Genomic DNA, 19,802 nt, shown 5'->3' with positions numbered 1-19,802 from the left:
ATAGATAAACCGACTTCAGAATATTTGAAAAATCTCTCACAGTTAAATCATTGACGCTTACAATTGGAACTATATTACAACCATAGCAAACCAAACCATAGTTCGGAATATGGTTTGGATATATCTATTCGAAATTCCTTACCAACGCAACCCTCTCCGACAATAATGTGATCTGTTCGCTAAGTGAAGCGCACAAAACATAGAAATAGATTGTCTGTTCTGTAGCGATATTTTAAAAACAAGTCAAAGGGGCAGGATCTTACTGTTGCAATAATCGGGAATTCTAATCTCATGATGACATTCCATCGACTTTATGTTTGTGATCGGCATACGGACAACAGTGAAATATTCGACAATAACTTAGAGAGACTTTTTATCAACAAAAAATAATAATGGGGTATATTAATTTTAAAAGTTATATTTAACATGTTTGTGTTAATATAAATAATTGGGGTTTATAGAAGAGCATTTTCATTGAAAGTGTAAATATTAAGATATATTCACGCTTGTGACCTGTGTTATCTATAAAAAGTTAATATTTTAACACCTAATTAATGTAGTTATGACTAACCTGCATGCAATAAATTATTAACAACGTAACTATAATAGAATAAAATATTAATTGCTGGAACAACTTTCAAATATAGGAAAAATTGTGCATTAATAATAATTAAAAAAAAAACACAATCGACACATTTTCAAAAAGTTATCAACAATTAAACATTATATAAAGGGCACTTCAGAATAATTGATAAAGTATTTGAATATTATAAATTAACCATAAGAATAGTGTAAAATAAACAAAACACACTACAAAAACTTTATTCAACTACAAAAATTATACCAAAAGCAACAATTTTCAATTACAACCAGGTTCAATGTCAATGCCCTTAGAAGCTCTGTAATCAAAACTTTGTACAGCTGGATATTCATCACATATTATTTTGTAAGCATAACATAACCGAACAAAATCTTCATTGGTTAATTGATACGATCTTGTTGTTGGATTGACATTGGCCAATACAAATAATCTAGTTGTTAAATATTCTGTTTGTTCAGCAGGAAAAAGCTTTTGTGCTCCTTTCATACAATACTTCTGTCTTGTGTTAAATATTGTACGAACAACCTATAAATAATTAAATTTTACAAGATTGGGAATTTATACCAAAAATAATATCTTACCTTTTCAACTTGACTAAAAGGCATATCAACCAATGCCTTTTTCAGAGGAATTAATGTAACAACACCCACATCTACATCAGGTTTAGGAACAAAAGCTGTGCCAGGAATAGTAAATTTATAACGAACTTCACACCAAAGTTGACACATAACAGATAACCTACATCGGACTTTATCGTAAGGTTGAGCAACCATTCTTTCTGCCACTTCTTTTTGGAAAGTAAGTGTCATAGAAGTTCGTCCATAAGCCCAAGCAGCTTTTTTTTCAGATATAGCTTCCAACCATTTTATGATTAAGATTGTAGAAACACTAAACGGTAGATTACCAATTAAGTGAATTGGTGGTGGTGCATGAGTCCAATCCATTTTGGGAGCACCTTCTAAGGCCCTTTGCAAATTATATTTTAATATATCATCAATATCAATATTAATACTAGTGTAATTTAAACATGATTCTTTCAGAAGCATTAGTGATGGTAAAAATCGAGGATCTTTCTCAACTAAAATTAGCTTTTTGGGTGCTTTTTTAATAATGGATCTAGAAATTCCACCTGGACCTAAACCAAATATAATTACATAGATCACAAACCAGTGCAAATATTAGATTTTTGACCACTTACCAGGACCAACTTCACACACATAGTGATCAGTAAGCATCCCTGCTGCTTTCACTATTTTATCCGTTAACCTCTCATCCATAAGAAAATTTTGAGACAGCTGCTTAATGGCCCTTAATTTATACAACTTAACTAAATCTCTTATACTAGGAAGTGGGGGTAGCCTTATTTTAGAAACATAAGAATTCATAGTTGCTAATTCACTGTTTTCTCAGGTTCATTAAAATCGTCCAAGAATGTTTCTTGTTTCACGGCGTAAATAGTGTAGGAATAAATTCCAATAATTCCAAGCCCTAAGAATCCGGCAGTCCAGAGATTATTGCGTCGAACCCTTCTTAATCTTTCCACTCGCTCTATATTTTTCTCTTGAAGACGCCGAATAAATTCTTTATCACTTTCATTCAATCTGCTTAAATCGGCTTTAGGCATACGGTCGTCTGACATTTTCTACTTTTTCTTATTATTTCTACTTACAAAATAAGATCCACATGAAACCCAGTAGTATTTATCTATAGTACTGCAAATAAGGTTATGTCAGTATTATGACTTAACTGACAGACACTACTTTAGTAGATAAAATAAAATATTTAAAAAAAAAGACATATATATATATATATATATATATATATATATATATATATATATATATATATATAACTTTATAAATTAATTACATTTATACAAAAACGTGCAATAACATCACCCTCATTAAACAATTGATATGCCGAATATGAATATGGTATATACCTGGTTGCCTAGCCCTATATATAAAGTCAAATACACGTCATGCGCTTAACTTTTAAAATATGTGATAATTGCGCACCACAAATATAAAGAAATAACCTTTGGTGGCACATTTTAGGGCAGATCTGATGCGGTCGTTATAGTCTCGTTTTAATTAAAATTAAAATTATTAACAGTATTTAAGACACCATGCCAAGCTTTGTGATGAACTAGAGTGGTTTCACTTAGATGGCGGTGGTGTAAATTATAGAATTGTCGGTTTTCAGTATTAAGGTATTAGAAACATATTTATATATAATTAGAAGTAAATAAATAATGCCGGCGGCCAAAGAAAATATTGCACAACCAGTGATCGTTAAAAGCGTTATACCTAAAGAGAGGTGAGTAAAGAATATGTGTTTTCGTTCTATTAACCAATTTGTTTATTATTCCCGGACCATTTAAAATATTGATTTTGTCGGTTCTTGTATGACCGCACCCTAGCGGCGTATAGTTAAAATTATGTAGATATATTATTTTTCGGACAATACCTTTATTTTTTATATTTTTCTGTTAGCAATCATTTACACTATATCTTTAGCTTATTATAAATATTATATTAGGTTAGAATTGCAGACACCACTGTACGCCTAAAATATTTCATAATCTTTCAGGGATTAATCAATAACATTTTTTAACTCACATATCAGGATATGTATTAAAAATTAATCCTATTACATGCCTCTAGTTGTTGTAAATATTAAATGAACACTTTATATCACTTATATTTGTATGCACTGATAAGGATAATCAATAATATGAAATTATTAAAAGGCGGTATTTAAAACCACAAATAGTACAACTGTTATATTTTATCTAGGCCATTTTCCCGTAGGTGTGTTGTAAATGTTGTCATGTTTATATATAGAATTGTTAATAAAGTGAATCATTTTGAGTATTAAGACCATTGTATGTTTTTTCACATTGAGTTATAACTGGTTTATAACATGAGTTTACACTTGCGGTTTTGATGGGTTTTTTGAATAGAGCTTAGTTGCGTGCATGTGTAGTTCAGCTGAGTTTGCTGTTGGTATTTTACTTTTGACTCGAATATTATTTATTTAATTGGTGTAATTATTGGAAAAAATAAACATTATTACCTTTACTGTATATAGTTATAACGAATCATACAATTGTGTTTTGTTAGTTGCCTGTATATGGGTGTTCTAATAAAATTATATATATATATATATATATATATATATATATATATATATATATATATATATATATATATATATATATATATATATATATTATTACTCATATATTCGTTGCCTAGTGCATGTAGTTGATTATTTTACACTTACTGATCAGTTATTTTTCAACGTTTTAAAACGTTTATTTTAAAATAATGCATTTAGTGTTATGTAAATTAAAATTATTCAAATATAATATTCTACGACATATTTTCATTATTTTAAATACCGATTAATTACGAAATGAATGTGCTTCAATTTTATTACTTAACACACTAACTAAAAATACTTCTAACACAAACATTATATTTTATTATTTTACAAGGAACATATGACAACCTGGAAACACTATAATTGAATAATACAATCAATATAATACAACGTGGTCTAATTGAGGCTATTCATATTTTCTTTATCGACAAACATTGTTTGTTGCAAATTTCAGGGGAACGGAAACACTGGTTAATTTTTAATTAATTACTTGATATACATTTATCATGGTCGATGGGAGGATGGACGGGCAGGACCATTAGGTCCCGACAGGATCTAGATGTTTAAACACCTGGCTGATATCCTGCAATGCCTGGATGAGTACGATCAACAAGTTAAGTCATCAACGCAGCTACTAGAAATTTGTTGTGAAGATATAAATATTATTTTTTCTCTATAAAATTGCATTGAACAATTTACGCTTTTGGAAATCGTGTGCCTTATCAAGCTATGCTATATCAATCTGAGTAGGTGATAATCAAAGAGCACTATGTCTGGTGTGTGCGCTAGATATTCCTATTCGTGCTACAGAACTTCCTACGCAGTGCTGCAAATTCCAACATCCTGCAATGCATGGCCGAGCGTTATAATACAATAAGATGACTTTGTGTCTATTACTAGCTATTGTTGGTTTTTTTTAACAATACGTCATTTCAGTTTATTCAATCGACATCTGCAGTAACGGTTTTATTCAGTTTTAGCAACTCGTACTACACTACATCTTACCGATCCACTGATTATAACCCCGACGCCACCCGTGAAAATTTTCAGGCCCAACTTAATAAAGCGATTGCGTAGTACAAATTCTGGTGACTACAGATTTAGCCCGGGCAAAACTCAGGCTATCCTGTTCCATCACCGGAAAAAGTTCCGCACATACCGCCTCCAAATTGAAAAAGTTCCTATCCACTGGCTCTAGAAGGTATCATACCTCTGTCTTCAATTCGACCGCAGATTCCAATAGTCAACCCAAATTCAGCACGCTATTTGCAAAGGCAATGGCGTGTATAGCCTACTATTCCCACTCCTCTGAAGAAAAAGCAAACTCCCAATCTCCTAGAAAGCAACTTTGTGTAAAGTGCTGGTTTCTTCAATCTGCCTCTAAGGTGCACAAGTGTGGTACAGGCACGTCTCCGAGAGACAACTTGCAGTACTCCAAGTGTTCCAATCCAAAAAAGTCTTTACGTTTCTCAATGCACTATGGTTTATGAGGAACGCAAATACCCATCTAGAATCAGGCATCCCATTCGTGAAAACCGTCTCGAACATGCTCAGTGTGCGGTTCTCCCTTGGCGCCTTACGACATGAAAATAAGCTGATCAAATCCGTACTCAACCGTAAATCTCGGTAGTTATACCAAATAAGGTAATCCCAGTCGTATCCCAGGGTCTCTGTAGCTCGCAAAACCCAATTTTCCTCAACCCAAAGCGACATCAGCAAAAGACCATCTTACTCTAGCTGGTCGTTATGGAAAAAGAAACCATATGCACATCAAAACTTCATGACTCTATTGCTATTGATATTCGGCTCCAGTGTCCATGTGAATAGCTCTTGGAGCAACCCATGATTTTTACGCTTGGGATTATCGTAATAGATACCTTTTTGATCGTCAGTCACAATGAGCCATAGAAAGCTCTCCTTTTTTGCCTAAGCAATCAGTACAGTTTCGGATTTTGAATGAAACTATTCTAAATAATATTTTCACTCATGTGGTATCCATTTTCACTCCTTTAGTAATTTTTAGATGATCAGCGATATACATTTTTGAAAATACGAAGTTTCAATATAAACAACTATTAAACAAACTTCGAATAAAACGAATTTCTCCACATAAAATAACAGTTTTCCATCTGGTATTGCTAAGTCATTCATTGTGTATGTTTTAAAAGTGTTTTACCTGACGGAAAAAAGGGGCAACTGGTTGAATAGCGAGACAAAGCGACACTGAGGGTTCTTATCTATTCAAAAATAGACCAACCCGTCTCACTTGTTTACCATTCAAGTAATTTTAAACCAGATGGCCGGATAGCCAGGGTCATATCACATAATATATATATACGCGTGCATACAAAAAAAGATTTTGGTGTATAGTGACTGGCGATGAAAAGTGAATTTACTACAACAATCTTGTCGAGTGGTTAAAGAGGAAAACAATGTTACAAGAAAAATAAAGTTTATTTTCTCTGTCGTTGACGGGTTCAGAATTTCGGGGACTTTTCCAGCTAGGAACTTCTCACGCGGATGGAACACGTGCGTTACGGATTCTTAAAAATGGTCGAACATTCCAGGATATTGGGCTTTCTTGAAGTTTATGGTTATAACCACCATAAAGGGTCTTAATGGACCAGGTTTAACTTCTAGCACGCTTCGTCTAGCCCCGATATCTGCACACCCATTATCCGGAACACTCGATAACAAGCCGATGTTTTCTCTTTTGCACGGTACCTTTCCTATCTTGACCTGGCCTCACCAGACATCCGATACAATACGATATTTTATATTGTCTCAAGTCATGATTATTTTCTCATGTTACACATATTACAAAAAAACAGCTGGTCTAAGAAATTAGACCCATAAACTATACAAAAGAAAAAACATAATTTTCCTAAAACTAAAATTAAACATCTTTCTAAAATATAGATAAATGTAATTATGTCGCAACGATACTGAAGAAGGACTATTCATGGTCATAAAGTTTTGGTTGTGCATATGGTGAGATCAGCAAGGTATAGTGTGTTAAGAGCTACTAAACCCAAATAAAACTGTTTATATACTATCTTGCATGACAACATTCGGCCACACGTTGCCAGAATGTAAAGTATACACTGTTACAGCTTGAAAAGAAAATTCTGCCGCATCCAAGGTACTCAGGTAATATATATAAGCTTTCTACTCAGCATTGGCCCAAACGAACATCGTTCTTTCGACACGATATCGCTATGTTGCCATAGAGATGGGAAAACGAATATTGTACCAATGTATGTTCTCAATAATTACCTTTTTAATGTGAAAAAAATGAACAGAGTAAATGTAATATTATTAAATTCCGATTAAAATGTTCAAATTACAATTGCCAAATGTTCAGCCCGACTTGAGTTGCCGAGAAAGTTTGAATTATTTCATCAATTTTAGGTAATGTAGGAGAGAAAACAATATTGTAAATAAAATACAGATTTATTTCCTCTCTTCTTTGTGTAAATTAATACCCATAGACGAGATGTTAATTTTAATTAATAATGAAATGATATATACACTTTGATGGAAATCCTGGACTTACTAAATTGTATGCCTGGTTTTGGATAATACTGCCAGAAGCAATTCTATTGTTTTTGATTTTTGATCAATTCTCGATACTGCTTCTGGTCTTCTGGTTCAATTGTTCAGTAATTCTTTCTTGTCAATTCTTGCAATTCTTTCTTCTTAATTCTGTCTAATTCTGATGTTTTTCTTTATTGCAAATCTTTAGTCAGTTCTTCACTTACTACATTTTCTTATCAACATTTTTTAACAATTCTTTTATTAAGTGCTTTCTTCAATGCTGTTAACAATACTTTCCGCAATGCTGCTTATCGTTATCGATGTACCGTGTTTTATCGCTGAAACTCCTCCCTCGGGTTCTTGGTCGTGGTGGACACGGCTGGTCCAAGAAACCTCTTCTGTATCCCGATTCGTTCAGAATATCGGGGTGGGAAATATTCTTCCAGCTAGGAACTTCTCATGGCTATAGAACACGTGCGTTTCGGACTCTTAAGAAATTCTCGAAGAATTCCACGATTTCGGGCCATCTTGATATTTATGGTTATAGGGGCCATAAGGAGTCCTCTACCAAGTCTAACTTCTAACACGTTTCGTCTAGCCTCGGTACTTGAACCACCATTATCCGAAACACTCTACAATGAGCCACTGGGATATTCTTTCGAAAAAATATTACAATTTTCGTAAACTTAAATTTAAACGACTTCCTTAAATATAAATAGCTAAAATTGCGTCGCAGCAGTAGCGTTCTTTAGATTTGATTTGTTTTCAAACTTAAATGAGAACACTTAAATCTGTTATATATAGATTTTTCCAATAAAGTCAGGATGAAATGGAATTAAACAAGCTGTGTTTGAAATAATGGCGAAATCATTTTTTATTTGTAAAGTACATGTGTATTATATATGGAATGTGACATCGGCTTCTCACGTTGACACGGATCCAAATCGTTCAATTTTCAATGAGTCTGCCGCGTGTATCCAACTGACTTTGAGTGATGAGTTAAGTTCTGTTAAATTTAAGGGTATTGGTTGAATGCGACTTATTGGCACAGCATCAGAAAATCTCACCAGAAAAAGGATAAAGTCTAACAATTCGCGATACCTCTGCGAAAGATAACGATATACTTAAATCGTGCATACAAAATGTCCATCGTGGCGTCCACTCTATAATGCTGGAGCGCCCTTATGTAGAATTAGAAACAAATCGGTTATTATAATTCTATACCTGGCCTGTTACGCTTGTTAACATTATTCATTCAAAAGAGAGGTCATTATTCATCGCTAATCGTTGTTTTTTCATCTTATATCTTATTACAAATATAAGTGACATATTTGCAATAAAATACAATGATTATTTAACATTAAAGACTGACGAATAATAAACAAGACAGTTTTCCGGTTATTCTGTGATAAATATTATAGATTACTGATGAGAAATGAGAGATGAGATATATTTGATGAGAAATTCATTATTGTACTCATTTTTTTTTAAATCAAGTTAATAAATTTAGAATGAATCATCATAGAGGTAATCAGATATGTCCAATGATTCAGATAGAAATGCCTTGAAATTCTTTACCAAATGATGAATTATCGACTTCGTTACTGTCTAGTGTATGCTTAATTGACTCCACTTTGCAGCGTATGTATAAGGTGAAAAAAAAAATTAATAAAATACAATACTATGTTTACTTTATGTGTAGGTAGTATATTTATAAAATGAAAATTATTGTTATTTTAAAAACATTAACTTATAATTTTGCGAAAAAAATATTATAAATATATTGTAAATTATATTATTATGCACTTAAAGGTTATTGACGAAAATGATGCTCCGCAAAAAATATTATTTTTCAATGAACTGAATTGTTATTCAATTTAATATATCAGACACATATAAGGTCAAAGGATATTTGCAGCCCAAATTCCACAGTGTACAATGACACTTTGGAGTTGCATTTGTTATTAATTGGTATGATGACAGTAACTAATAATCATAAAAACGTTGTATTTATCCAATGAACCAGATTAATGGATTTATGAAAATGCACATTTTTTCATAGTTTGATAATTTGTTTGAATAAATATAGTCAGAAAATACACCAATCCATCATGATATGTTGAATGCCCTCAGAGCGAATTACGTCGGTGCCGAGTCATGGATACTATAGAGATATGGTAAACATCAAAGAATATCCATATAACCATTATACCGTTTTTTTTTTTACCCCCGAAGAATAATATATCAATAATAATATTATAATAATATTATCAATGCACAAACTTCTAACAGCTTGGGCATACTAAAAATTTCTGCAGTAGGGAACCTGGATAAATTGGAGGTAAACTGGAGATAAAAATAAAAAACTTAAATAAACAATAATTCCTACAAAAAATATATGCGACAAAAAATCTAACGATAAAGAAATTAAAATAAAAAAACTGGAAACTGTAACCAACGAGTCAAACATAGTCGACATGATGAAATTGCTCAGTGAATTTCGGACTGAAATGCGACACAATTTCAGTGAGTTAGTAAATAGGGTAGAAAAATTAGATAAATCCCAAAACAAGATAATGAAAAACAAAAACGAGTAATTCGTTCTTAAGAATTATAACATGGAACGCAAATGGGCTAAATCTGCGATAGGAACAAGTACTATTCCTGCGAACAAATAACATAGAGATATAACACTCATATCGGAGACTCATTCTAAAAAAAATACATTAAAATATGGGGTTATAGTGCATACTGGACCGTACACCCCAGTCAACGTCCTCGAAGCGGAACAGTTCTAATTATAAAACAAAATATACAGCATTTCCAATAAGACGAGATAAAAATAAGAAGAAATATAAGCTACGATAGATACCATTGAATAGAATGCCTCTAAAATAAACATAGGAGCTTTATACTATCCATCAAGATACAAAATGATACAACCACAAAACAGAGATCTATTTTTAACATTAGACCCAAGGTTTATTATTGGAGGGGACTAACAAATTGTAACTATCATTCAGGGCGTAAAACCACTTACTGACCCACCAACAGTAATAAAGTGCCAGACCTACTGGACTTTTATATTTCGAAAGACAGCTCATCAAATCAAATATAAATGGAGAACTTATGCGAACTATCATCTGATCACACTCTAGTTAATATCAGACGTGACAATTCTGAAAAAAACCCTAATCCTACTAACAAACTTACTAACTGGGACACGTTTAGTCTTATAACGCAGGAACAAATCAGTTTAAACGTAAGACTTAAAAGTATAGACGATCTTGAGCAACAAACCCTAACTATAATTGAACAAATTTGGTCTGGTGCAAAAGAAGCTACCCTACTATCAAGGGAGAAATCCCCTTGAAAGCAAGAAATTGACAAAAAAGACGAAAAGCTAGAAGAGCATAGCACAGAACCAGAAATGCTGTAGACAAAACAATATTTAATAGAATTAGTAATTAAACAAATCAAAAGATTAAAAAATAGAAAAACAGTTGCTTCAAAAAATGTGTAAGTGAATTAAGCCCGGAAGCAGGCAAAGATTACTTGCTATGGAAAGCAACACGGAGATTTTAAAGACCAAATATGAGAGTACCGCCTATTAAAAATGATCAAAATGAATGTGTTCGACGCAACGATGAAAATACTGAATTATTCACAGAACATTTAGCTAACGTATTCCAACCGAATGATATAAAATCCACAATAAATATAAATCCTGTTTATCAGCCCGATGTAGCTGTAAATTTGATTTCTCCAATATAAGTTGCCATAGAAATTAACAGCAACCTCAATCCTAAAAAGGCTCCTGGACTGGATGATATTTCACCTGAGTTATTGAAAGAGCTTCCACGAAATGCAATAGTCATATTGACAAATATATTCAGTGCGTGTTTGAGACTGAAGCATGTTCCAGAATGTCTTAAGGTTGCTCCAATAATTATCCTTAAAAAATCTGACAAACCGGCAGAACAAGTTGGATCTTACAGGCCTATTTCGCTGCTCCCTGCGATTTTAAAATTATTTGAGAAACTGCTGTTAAAACGCATGAAACCATTTATAGAAATAGCAGATTCCCAGTTTGGATTTCGATATGGCTACTCGACAATCGACCAAGTGCACAGAGTAACAGCGGTTGTTGAAAAGGCATTCGAAGAAAAGACATACTGCCCTTCAATATTCCTGGACATTTCTCAAGCTTTTGACCGGGTATCGCATTTGGGATTATTCTACAAAATGAGCAAATTGCTACCGCGGAATTATTGTCGACAGCTTTATAGTGCTGATATCCCAACAACAAAAGAAACTCTGTCTGAGGCTGTAGAAAAAAGTACAAGTAATAGCTAAGTTTTGCTCTGCGGCGAAATGACAAAAACCTAATTATATCACTTGACGGATGCCCCATTCCTCAAGCAGAATCAGCTAAATACCTCAGAATATATCTCGATTGTAGATTTAATTGGAAACATCATGTTAGACAAAAAGCAGAGTTGCTTGCCAATTTGTACCTATGAGGTGCAAACAAACCCACACCAACTAGTAATCCCACGCAACCAAAACAAAGTTCTACGATTAAATACCAATGCTTATCACCACGTAATTAACGAAGAGCTGCACGATGACCTCGAAATCAAATGGATATACGAAGTGATCCAAGAGTTTACCTTAAAACATGAAAAAACATGGTTGCTAAATCACAGCACTGGACTACTGGACAACACGCAGGGGATCAGATAATTGATGCGAACCAAATCACAAAGAACTTGTTTAGTGTATAAGTGTATTTCTTAACTTTAGCTTTAGATATATAAATCCCGTACTCGCCTTGCTTATGTACTAATGTAAGTACAACAGAACAGTAGTAATAAATTAGCATGCAAAATAAATTATTCTGATATGTTCTCGCTCAAACTTATTATTAATTAACTGTATACTGACGTCATGTATTACCGACGATTTTTTGCGTAACTAATATGTTTCAAAGCTTTTACACCCTTTGTATAAGAATTGATAAAAATATTTTATTTATACAAACTGATATGTGGCGAAACTAAAATCACAATTCAAAATTTTAATTTATAGATCTCTTTAATGTAATTTATCTAAATATATATATTTGATACAGCATGAGTACTTGAAATTACATAGCACAAAATCTAAGTCGTAAATTTTAGAAATATATATTGGTTGTAAAGCAAAATTCTATGGTCGTAGTACATATTGCAGGAAAATATATATAATATAAAATATAATATAATTATATATATATATACATATATATATATATATATATATATATATATATATATATATATAAAATATATATAATATAAAATATAATATAATTATATATATATATACATATATATATATATACATATATATATATATATATATATATATATATATATATATATATATATATATATATATAATTTTGCTATTACGTATTTCAGTTCTCAGACGTTTCATAGTATATTGACGTGTCAGCAACAATATATAATTAAATAATTTAAATTTACTTAATAATTAAATGAACCTTCAAATTAGTAAGATATCTGGTTTATGTTTTGTAAATATATGTAATTGGCGGTTTCTTTCTAAAGTTATCCACCTTGGTATTTACATCAGAATAATAGTTTTAAGCCATAAATATGTATTTACATAATAAATAATGTTTTACGTTAAAAGTTACATTTACATTTGTATTTTTACAAATATTAGACCGGATATTACAGTTATCAGAAGTTTCAGAAACGATTCCTCGAATAAATTGACGGTATTGGCAGGTGGCTTATACCGAATAGACGGCATATCATTTCGAGTCTATCGTACTCCTCGAAATGTAAAGAATATTTTCGCAGGAAATGAGCCATTACGAGGAATATGACTACATTATTTTAGATAAAAAAGCAACTAAAATGGATAAAAGTGTTTGTAAAACATTAACAAAAAGAAGACTAAAATAATACATGGAGAAATGTGTCTATATTAATTAATTAATTCAATTAAAAAATTTCAGTAAAATTCTTAAATACTGTATTATATATTGACGTGAGTCAACAACAATATATAATTAAATAATTTAAATTTACTTAATAATTAAATGAACCTTCAAATTAGTAGATGTATTGAATTGACGGTTTCTTTCTAAAAGTTATCCACCTTGGTATTTACATCAGAATAATAGTTTTAAGCCATTAATATGTATTTACATAATATGTAATGTTTTACGTTATAAATTACATTTATATTTGTATTTTTACAAATATTAGACCGAATATTACAGTTATCATAAGTTTCAGAAACGATTGCTCGAATAAATTGACGATATTGGCAGGTGACTTATACCGAATAGACGGCATATCATTTTAACTTGAGTCTGTCTACTGCTCGAAATGTAAAGAATATTTTCGCAGGAAATGAACCATTACGAGGAAGATGACTACATTATTTTAGATAAAAAAGCAACTAAGATGGATAAAAGAGTATATATATATATATATATATAGCGTTCAACATGATGATACAAATTCCTGTACCAATCTAATGTTTGCTGATGTTAGTGTTTTATTCGCTGATACAGAAGTTAAGGCATCTAGAATTTCTTATGATATAGTTCACACGGCAGAACTATATGCTTGGGAATTGATGAAGAAAAGGCCAAAGTCGTGGCGGGACCAGCTGCAGCTTAACGTGGCCAAGCTGCAGTAGCTTTTCATTCTCTAAGGTGCTGCGTGTGGAAGAGAACGCTTATTTTGCCATTTCTTCTGTGTGGCTACGAGACTTGGACCCTGACAGAGTCTTGTTACAGTCTGACATATATATGCAAAGTCTGCATATTTCTCTTCAAGATCGTATTAGAAATTAATATAATTTCTTTTAATATGCGACAATCAGAGCTCAGTTGAGGAATAAATTGAGAGACGCAGATTACAATAGTTTGGACATGTCTGTCGAATGAAAGGGGAAGGAATTCCTCATAGATTTCTGTAGTGAAATTGACCTTTTGGGTGGACGACACACCGAGCAACTCCGAAGACGAAATGGATCAAGATCATCAAACACGAGCTGAAAAATAGGAGACTGACATTGTCGGATACCAGAACAACTGCGACAAATTGTCAACTGTTGCGAGTGAAGTGAAATTTGAAATCAGCAAAAATCTATGTTTCCTGCTTAAGTGCACTTGTTTTTGTTGAAACTTTTGTATTCAGAAATAATTGGAGTAGACTGCTAAATTTAAACGTAGTAGCACCTCCCTTGAAGATAACCCACATAATAGGCGATAAAAAACCGCAATAACATCCGAGACCATCAAACTAACCAAAAAGTATGTAATACTGTGTTGGTCGATAAGTGAGTGTAGGTAGATGAAACTGCTGGGGTTGCTTGTACAAAGAATTAAGGATGCGAAAAATGCTTTGAAAATCGCAGTCTTTAATTGTCAAACTCAGAACTTTTTGCCTTAACCTCTTCAATATATCAAATTTCGATTGTATAATCGGGAGAATCACTTCTATAGACGTCTGTAGTTGCTTGAAGTTCATCTTTGAGGATTGGACCATTGTCTTAGCCTTATTTTATTTTCGCCTTCCCTTTTATTAGGTTCTTGCATGTATTTGATCAGCGATATCGAGGAAAAGGGGAAATATCAATGTAAACAACAATAAAATTCGATGATTTTGATATTTCTCGACATAAAATACATAAAATAACAATTTTACATTTACTATTATTGAGTTGTTCAGTTTATAGATAGGCTAATTACAGAATGCTGAAAATTGCAGTTGCTGAATCCGAACTGAACAGAACTGTTTCAGGGATTTAAATGGGATGGGGAAGATTTAAATGGCTACCATACGAATTGGTTGAAAATTTCATTTTTGAACTGTGTCAATATAGCTGTTTTACCGTTTACTACGCAAGAGGAGTTTGCAGTGGTGTTTTGTGATTGAAATTTAGCGATGAAAAGTAGATCTATGATGAATTGATGCTGATTATTATTGCGGATATGATGGGATCGCCGACGTGTAGTGTATAACTGCCAAAACTGAATCAATTGAATAAACAAAACGACGAATTGTTGCAAGAAAAACTTAGCAACAGCAAGTAATAGGCACCTCTTCTCTTCTAAAAGCATCCTTTTGCGTTATTATGCTAAGCCTTATATTGCAACGTTATGATGGAAATACTATTGCAGCTCGAATTGGAAGATCTCTCGCACCCAACGTACTCACCAGGTATAGCGCTTTCTGGTTATTACTGGTTCAGAGCAACTACCAAATCAACATCGTTATTTCGACTCAGTATCGCCATTATGTTAGAAATATGAGAAAAAATTGTAGAAAATTATGCATCGATAGCTCTCTTGTCGAGTGTTTTTGTATGATGTATGAAGTGATTATTCTTAAGGCGTTCAAATGGAAAAATAAAGTTTGTTATATGTTTACCTCTTTTAGAGCAATATATTTTGGAATTTTGTACACGCAGCACCAAATTCTTTTTCTATCTGTATATCAAAAATATTCTATGGACCGTTATATTTTTCGTTATAGTACATTTTCAATTAATAAGTCCAATATGCAACTGTAAAACCATGTATTGGGAAAAATCGAATTTTTTTCCCTAACCTTATATTTTATAGGATGACATTAGCAATTGTTTAAAATATAATATACATCAAAATATGTAAACAAATTTTATTTATATTTTATCTGTTGTTTGAGATATTTTGGTTGAGATGAGATTAATTATTGAGATGATTGTTGAGATGAAATTAAATTTCGTACAATGCGTTTATTATCTTTACAACAAATTCTTAACTACATTTCAATTAAAGAATGTATTTATTATATATCCATTTTTAAAGTGTTAAAGTAAAAACTGCATTCGTCCCTATATTTTTTTATCTGGTACTCGTCGAGACTGTTGTTGATCGGTATTATACAAAAGTACAACATCATTATTGAGGTGGGGGCAAAAATTGATATTTAAAGCATTTCTCATGCACATATCCACCTGATAATTTGGTTAATTAGTCTTGTGTGGTGTGTGTATGTGATTTCGTGAAATGCCAGTGAAAAATGTTTTGTCCTTCGACGTCGAGAGCTCTGTACCCAGAATTCGGTATATTCAAATTTATATGTTTTAAATAACTTGTAATATTACTTTTGTTTGAAATCCTCATAGGTATGAAAATTCAAAGATTTTATCTATCAGAATTATAACGTAATAATATATTTATTCATTTGTTAGTGCTATTTATCTATTTATCGTATTTTTTTATTTTACAAGCAAGGACACAATTATTATGACAGGTTTTTAAGAATTGTCCTTAAATGTATTTATAAAAATAGAAATAAATTAAATGGAATTATGATTTTTTAAATGTTTTCTCTCTTTTATTTTGAAATAATAATAACAGTAAATAGGGAGTAATTAATAAGATTCAGACGCCATCAAAAATTACCCTAGTTAACATGTTTAATACAGCATTTTAACTTACGCGTATGACTTATAAAACGTATGAGGATTAAAACAAAGACTTTTAATTTACTTTAAAACTATTTTATATTAATGAAAAAGCTCGGTGACTTCTTGGAACGGTGCGTATGTATCGGTTAGTTTACATGCCAAACGTTTAACAAGTGTTAATATACACGGTAATAAAAGCGTCACCATCGGCTAAGAGTAATAGTGGGCGAGAGCCAAAGTTAACTGACACAGAGATCGGCGAAAATTATAAGTGACTGTGGCCAGCCAACATAAAACAACCTCGGCAAAAGTGACATCAGAAGTAAGAATTTACTTGAATAACACTCAACAAAAGCAGTACGATAGGAACTCCACAAAGCTAACATTCATGGAAGAGTTGCGATTGCGAAACTCACACAGTCAAGCATCGGGAAGGTTTCGTTATGAATTGCGTAGCAATATCGTGATATTCACCTGGTCTTCTCATTCACTTCACTGGCCGGATTATTGCAAATAGGTGTACACTTTCGAGTTGGGAAACTTTAAGTATTTTCATATATTTTCATCAACAGATCTACTGTCGAAACCCATCAGACACTTTTAGAAACTTATCGTGATCCTACTCCATCATACCCCAATTGTCTGTTTTGGTTTCAGTTATTTTAAAATAGTGATTTTGATGTCAGTGACACAAAACGAAACCCCAGGTCAATCTTTCAAAGAACTTTTAGGCATTTAGCTGGTGAACCAACTATTTCCTGACGTCTTGAAGCTGTGGGAAAGATCCAGAAAGGGAGTATAGATACTACACAAATTAATTGAGAATGAAATTTGTTACGAGCTGGTTAAATCGAATGGAACTGTTATTCTTATTATATTAGGTGTCTATTCACGTCCATTAAAGAAATTGTACGACGTAGTGTTGCAAGAAAGACCAGCAATAACGAGTAACAAACGCACTCGCCCTCTTGCATAACTCAAGCAGCATTGGTGATGTTTGATCGTTGTCACACACATAGTATATAGATTCTGGAGCAACTGTACACCTAACTGCTAATAGAGAGTGTTTGAAGAACATTCAAAGCCAGATAGAATTGAAACAAATAATGATGGCCAATAAAACAAAGGTTCACACAATGAAATGGTTGTAAAGGATATGCTGTTGCCGCTCGAATGTTCTGTGGAACTCAGCATACTCACCAGTAATAGTGCCTTCTTTTTCGGATCGATAGCTTGGTTGGTTTGGCAGCGTGGCTTGGCCAAAACATATTTTCGAAATGCCGAAGAACTTCAAAAATGATCAATGATCGCAGCCAAACCGAGATCGTTCTTTCGAAAGGATATCGTCATAATGCGACGAAGATGGGCAAATGTTATCGAGCATTACGTTATATTTTCGTTATAAACTTTTATCCTTTAATAGGCTAAAAACACTAAATTATATTTGTACTACTAATAATACTCTAATTAATAAAATGAATAAAACAAATTTTAGTCCTTGTCCAACCTTTAATTTTTATTACATTGTAATTTGCGAAAATATACTGACTGTTATATTCAGAAGAAAGATACCTTAAAAATATTTTGAAGAAATTGCTGCATTTCAGGCAATATTTTACACAATTTTTACCACGTACTATATTCTCTCACTCAATATAACCAATTTCAAATATTTTAAACAATCGTTGTGACAAATTATTCCATAAGCAAAACTTATATGTTATTATGTATGTACGTACACTTAATTTCACTACATCGAAAATATTTTATTTTAATTGGATGAGTGACAGAAATATTAATTAATGGCAATTAACTATAGCATTAATGTTTTTTGTATACTACTACTTATTACTAAATGAGTAATTAATAACATTTTTATGTACTTTTTACAAAAATACGATATAACCTCATAACAATTTAGAATAATATCATAACTACCAACTTTAAACACGTTGAAATATTTATGTTATGTTCAATAATTTTTGTTTCAAATAAAACATTTCTGAAAAAATTTCAGTATCATTTCAATTCTACATACATACATATACTAAGTACATGTTTTAGGAAGTTAAATATTTCATATCTTAATGTTTTTCAAAACAATTTAATTTGTTCAACATTATATAAGGCACAAAATAATTATTCCTACACTGTAGAACAAGGTCTGAGCGATATGGTGTATGCATCCAAGTTCCCAATCCAATCCCTGTCAGTTTGTCACTGTAACGTTTACAGTTACCTGTTTCTAAAATCTAAAATATTTAATGTTTCTTCAGCTTTTGCAAAATAATATAACGTTTATTCCCGCTAAGAAATATGATAATACAATAATATATATTATGTCGTCTTTAATAAGGACATAAAACTTAAAATTTCATTAATCATTATGGATTAAACTTGAGCAGCCGGTTTACAGAAAAAAAAGTTTTCCTTTAAGATAGCGCACCTGCATACACAGCTGAAAAACACAGATAAGATCAGTTAAATAAAGTACTAATTTTTGAATCTCCACCTATGTGCTCGTTTTAGTTCCATTAGCTGTGTAGTTGTTTTTTAAAATTTTAACATTTGTTGAAATTAATTTGCGATAATGGCCGTTAATTTATTTTTTCACACGTCTCAAAAATTAATAAAGTGACCTTGTCCTTGACCACATCAATATTTTCATTATTATTTCATTCATCTTAGGTCAAATATTCGTAATATATTGTTCATACGTTTTTCTAATGTATTATAGTATTATTTTGCTAGTTGTTATTTTGGCCCTCTGAATAGTTTCAATTATATGGCCCATTATTAAAAATGAATGAGAGTTTTCTCTAAAATAGATTAAAACTGGAACCTTTCCTATAAAAAAAAACAATAGGCTACATAACTATTTTGAAAAACTAATTTATGGTTATTCTACGTATTTACTTTACCCGAAATAAAAGTTCTTTCTCCAAAAAATCTAATTTGATAGAAAAATTAACTTTTGAAATAGTGAAGTCTTGTATGGATACAGGTCATT

The 19,802-nt window shown here is 31.9% G+C and overlaps 3 protein-coding genes across 4 annotated transcripts in view; 2 read left to right on the top strand and 1 right to left on the bottom strand.

Moving 5' to 3' along the window:
• The window catches only part of LOC143206873 (uncharacterized), a 330,748-nt gene extending 320,610 nt beyond the window's left edge, over window positions 1-10,138 (top strand). The window contains exon 3 of the mRNA XM_076419701.1: window positions 9,916-10,138. The gene's annotated coding sequence lies outside the window, so the exon portion shown is untranslated. The remainder of the gene's footprint in view (window positions 1-9,915) is intronic.
• Window positions 807-2,333, bottom strand: mtTFB1 (Mitochondrial Transcription Factor B1). The gene is made up of 3 exons (XM_076419725.1): window positions 1,800-2,333; window positions 1,183-1,736; window positions 807-1,126 (listed from the first exon to the last, which is right to left on the bottom strand). Exons 1-3 carry the CDS (start codon window positions 1,984-1,986, stop codon window positions 860-862), a joined length of 1,008 nt encoding a protein of 335 aa, XP_076275840.1. The 5' UTR covers window positions 1,987-2,333; the 3' UTR covers window positions 807-859.
• The window catches only part of Agps (alkyldihydroxyacetonephosphate synthase), a 36,770-nt gene continuing 19,583 nt past the window's right edge, over window positions 2,616-19,802 (top strand). Inside the window, exon 1 of one of the 2 annotated variants that reach the window (XM_076419684.1) lies at window positions 2,616-2,920. In XM_076419684.1, the coding sequence (XP_076275799.1) occupies window positions 2,856-2,920 (65 nt within the window). In that variant the 5' untranslated portion in view covers window positions 2,616-2,855. Of the gene's footprint in view, window positions 2,921-16,317; window positions 16,445-19,802 lie in introns of those variants that run through there. The other variant, XM_076419685.1, reaches the window with a different exon arrangement.

The sequence above is a fragment of the Rhynchophorus ferrugineus genome, unplaced genomic scaffold (genome assembly GCF_030347505.1).
Source record: "Rhynchophorus ferrugineus isolate W39M unplaced genomic scaffold, kcgeb_rfMv2 rfM1, whole genome shotgun sequence".
In the NCBI taxonomy this organism is placed as follows: domain Eukaryota; kingdom Metazoa; phylum Arthropoda; class Insecta; order Coleoptera; family Curculionidae; genus Rhynchophorus; species Rhynchophorus ferrugineus.
The sequence above is the reverse complement of the archived record's forward strand: the minus strand, read 5'-3'. Positions and strand labels throughout refer to the sequence as shown.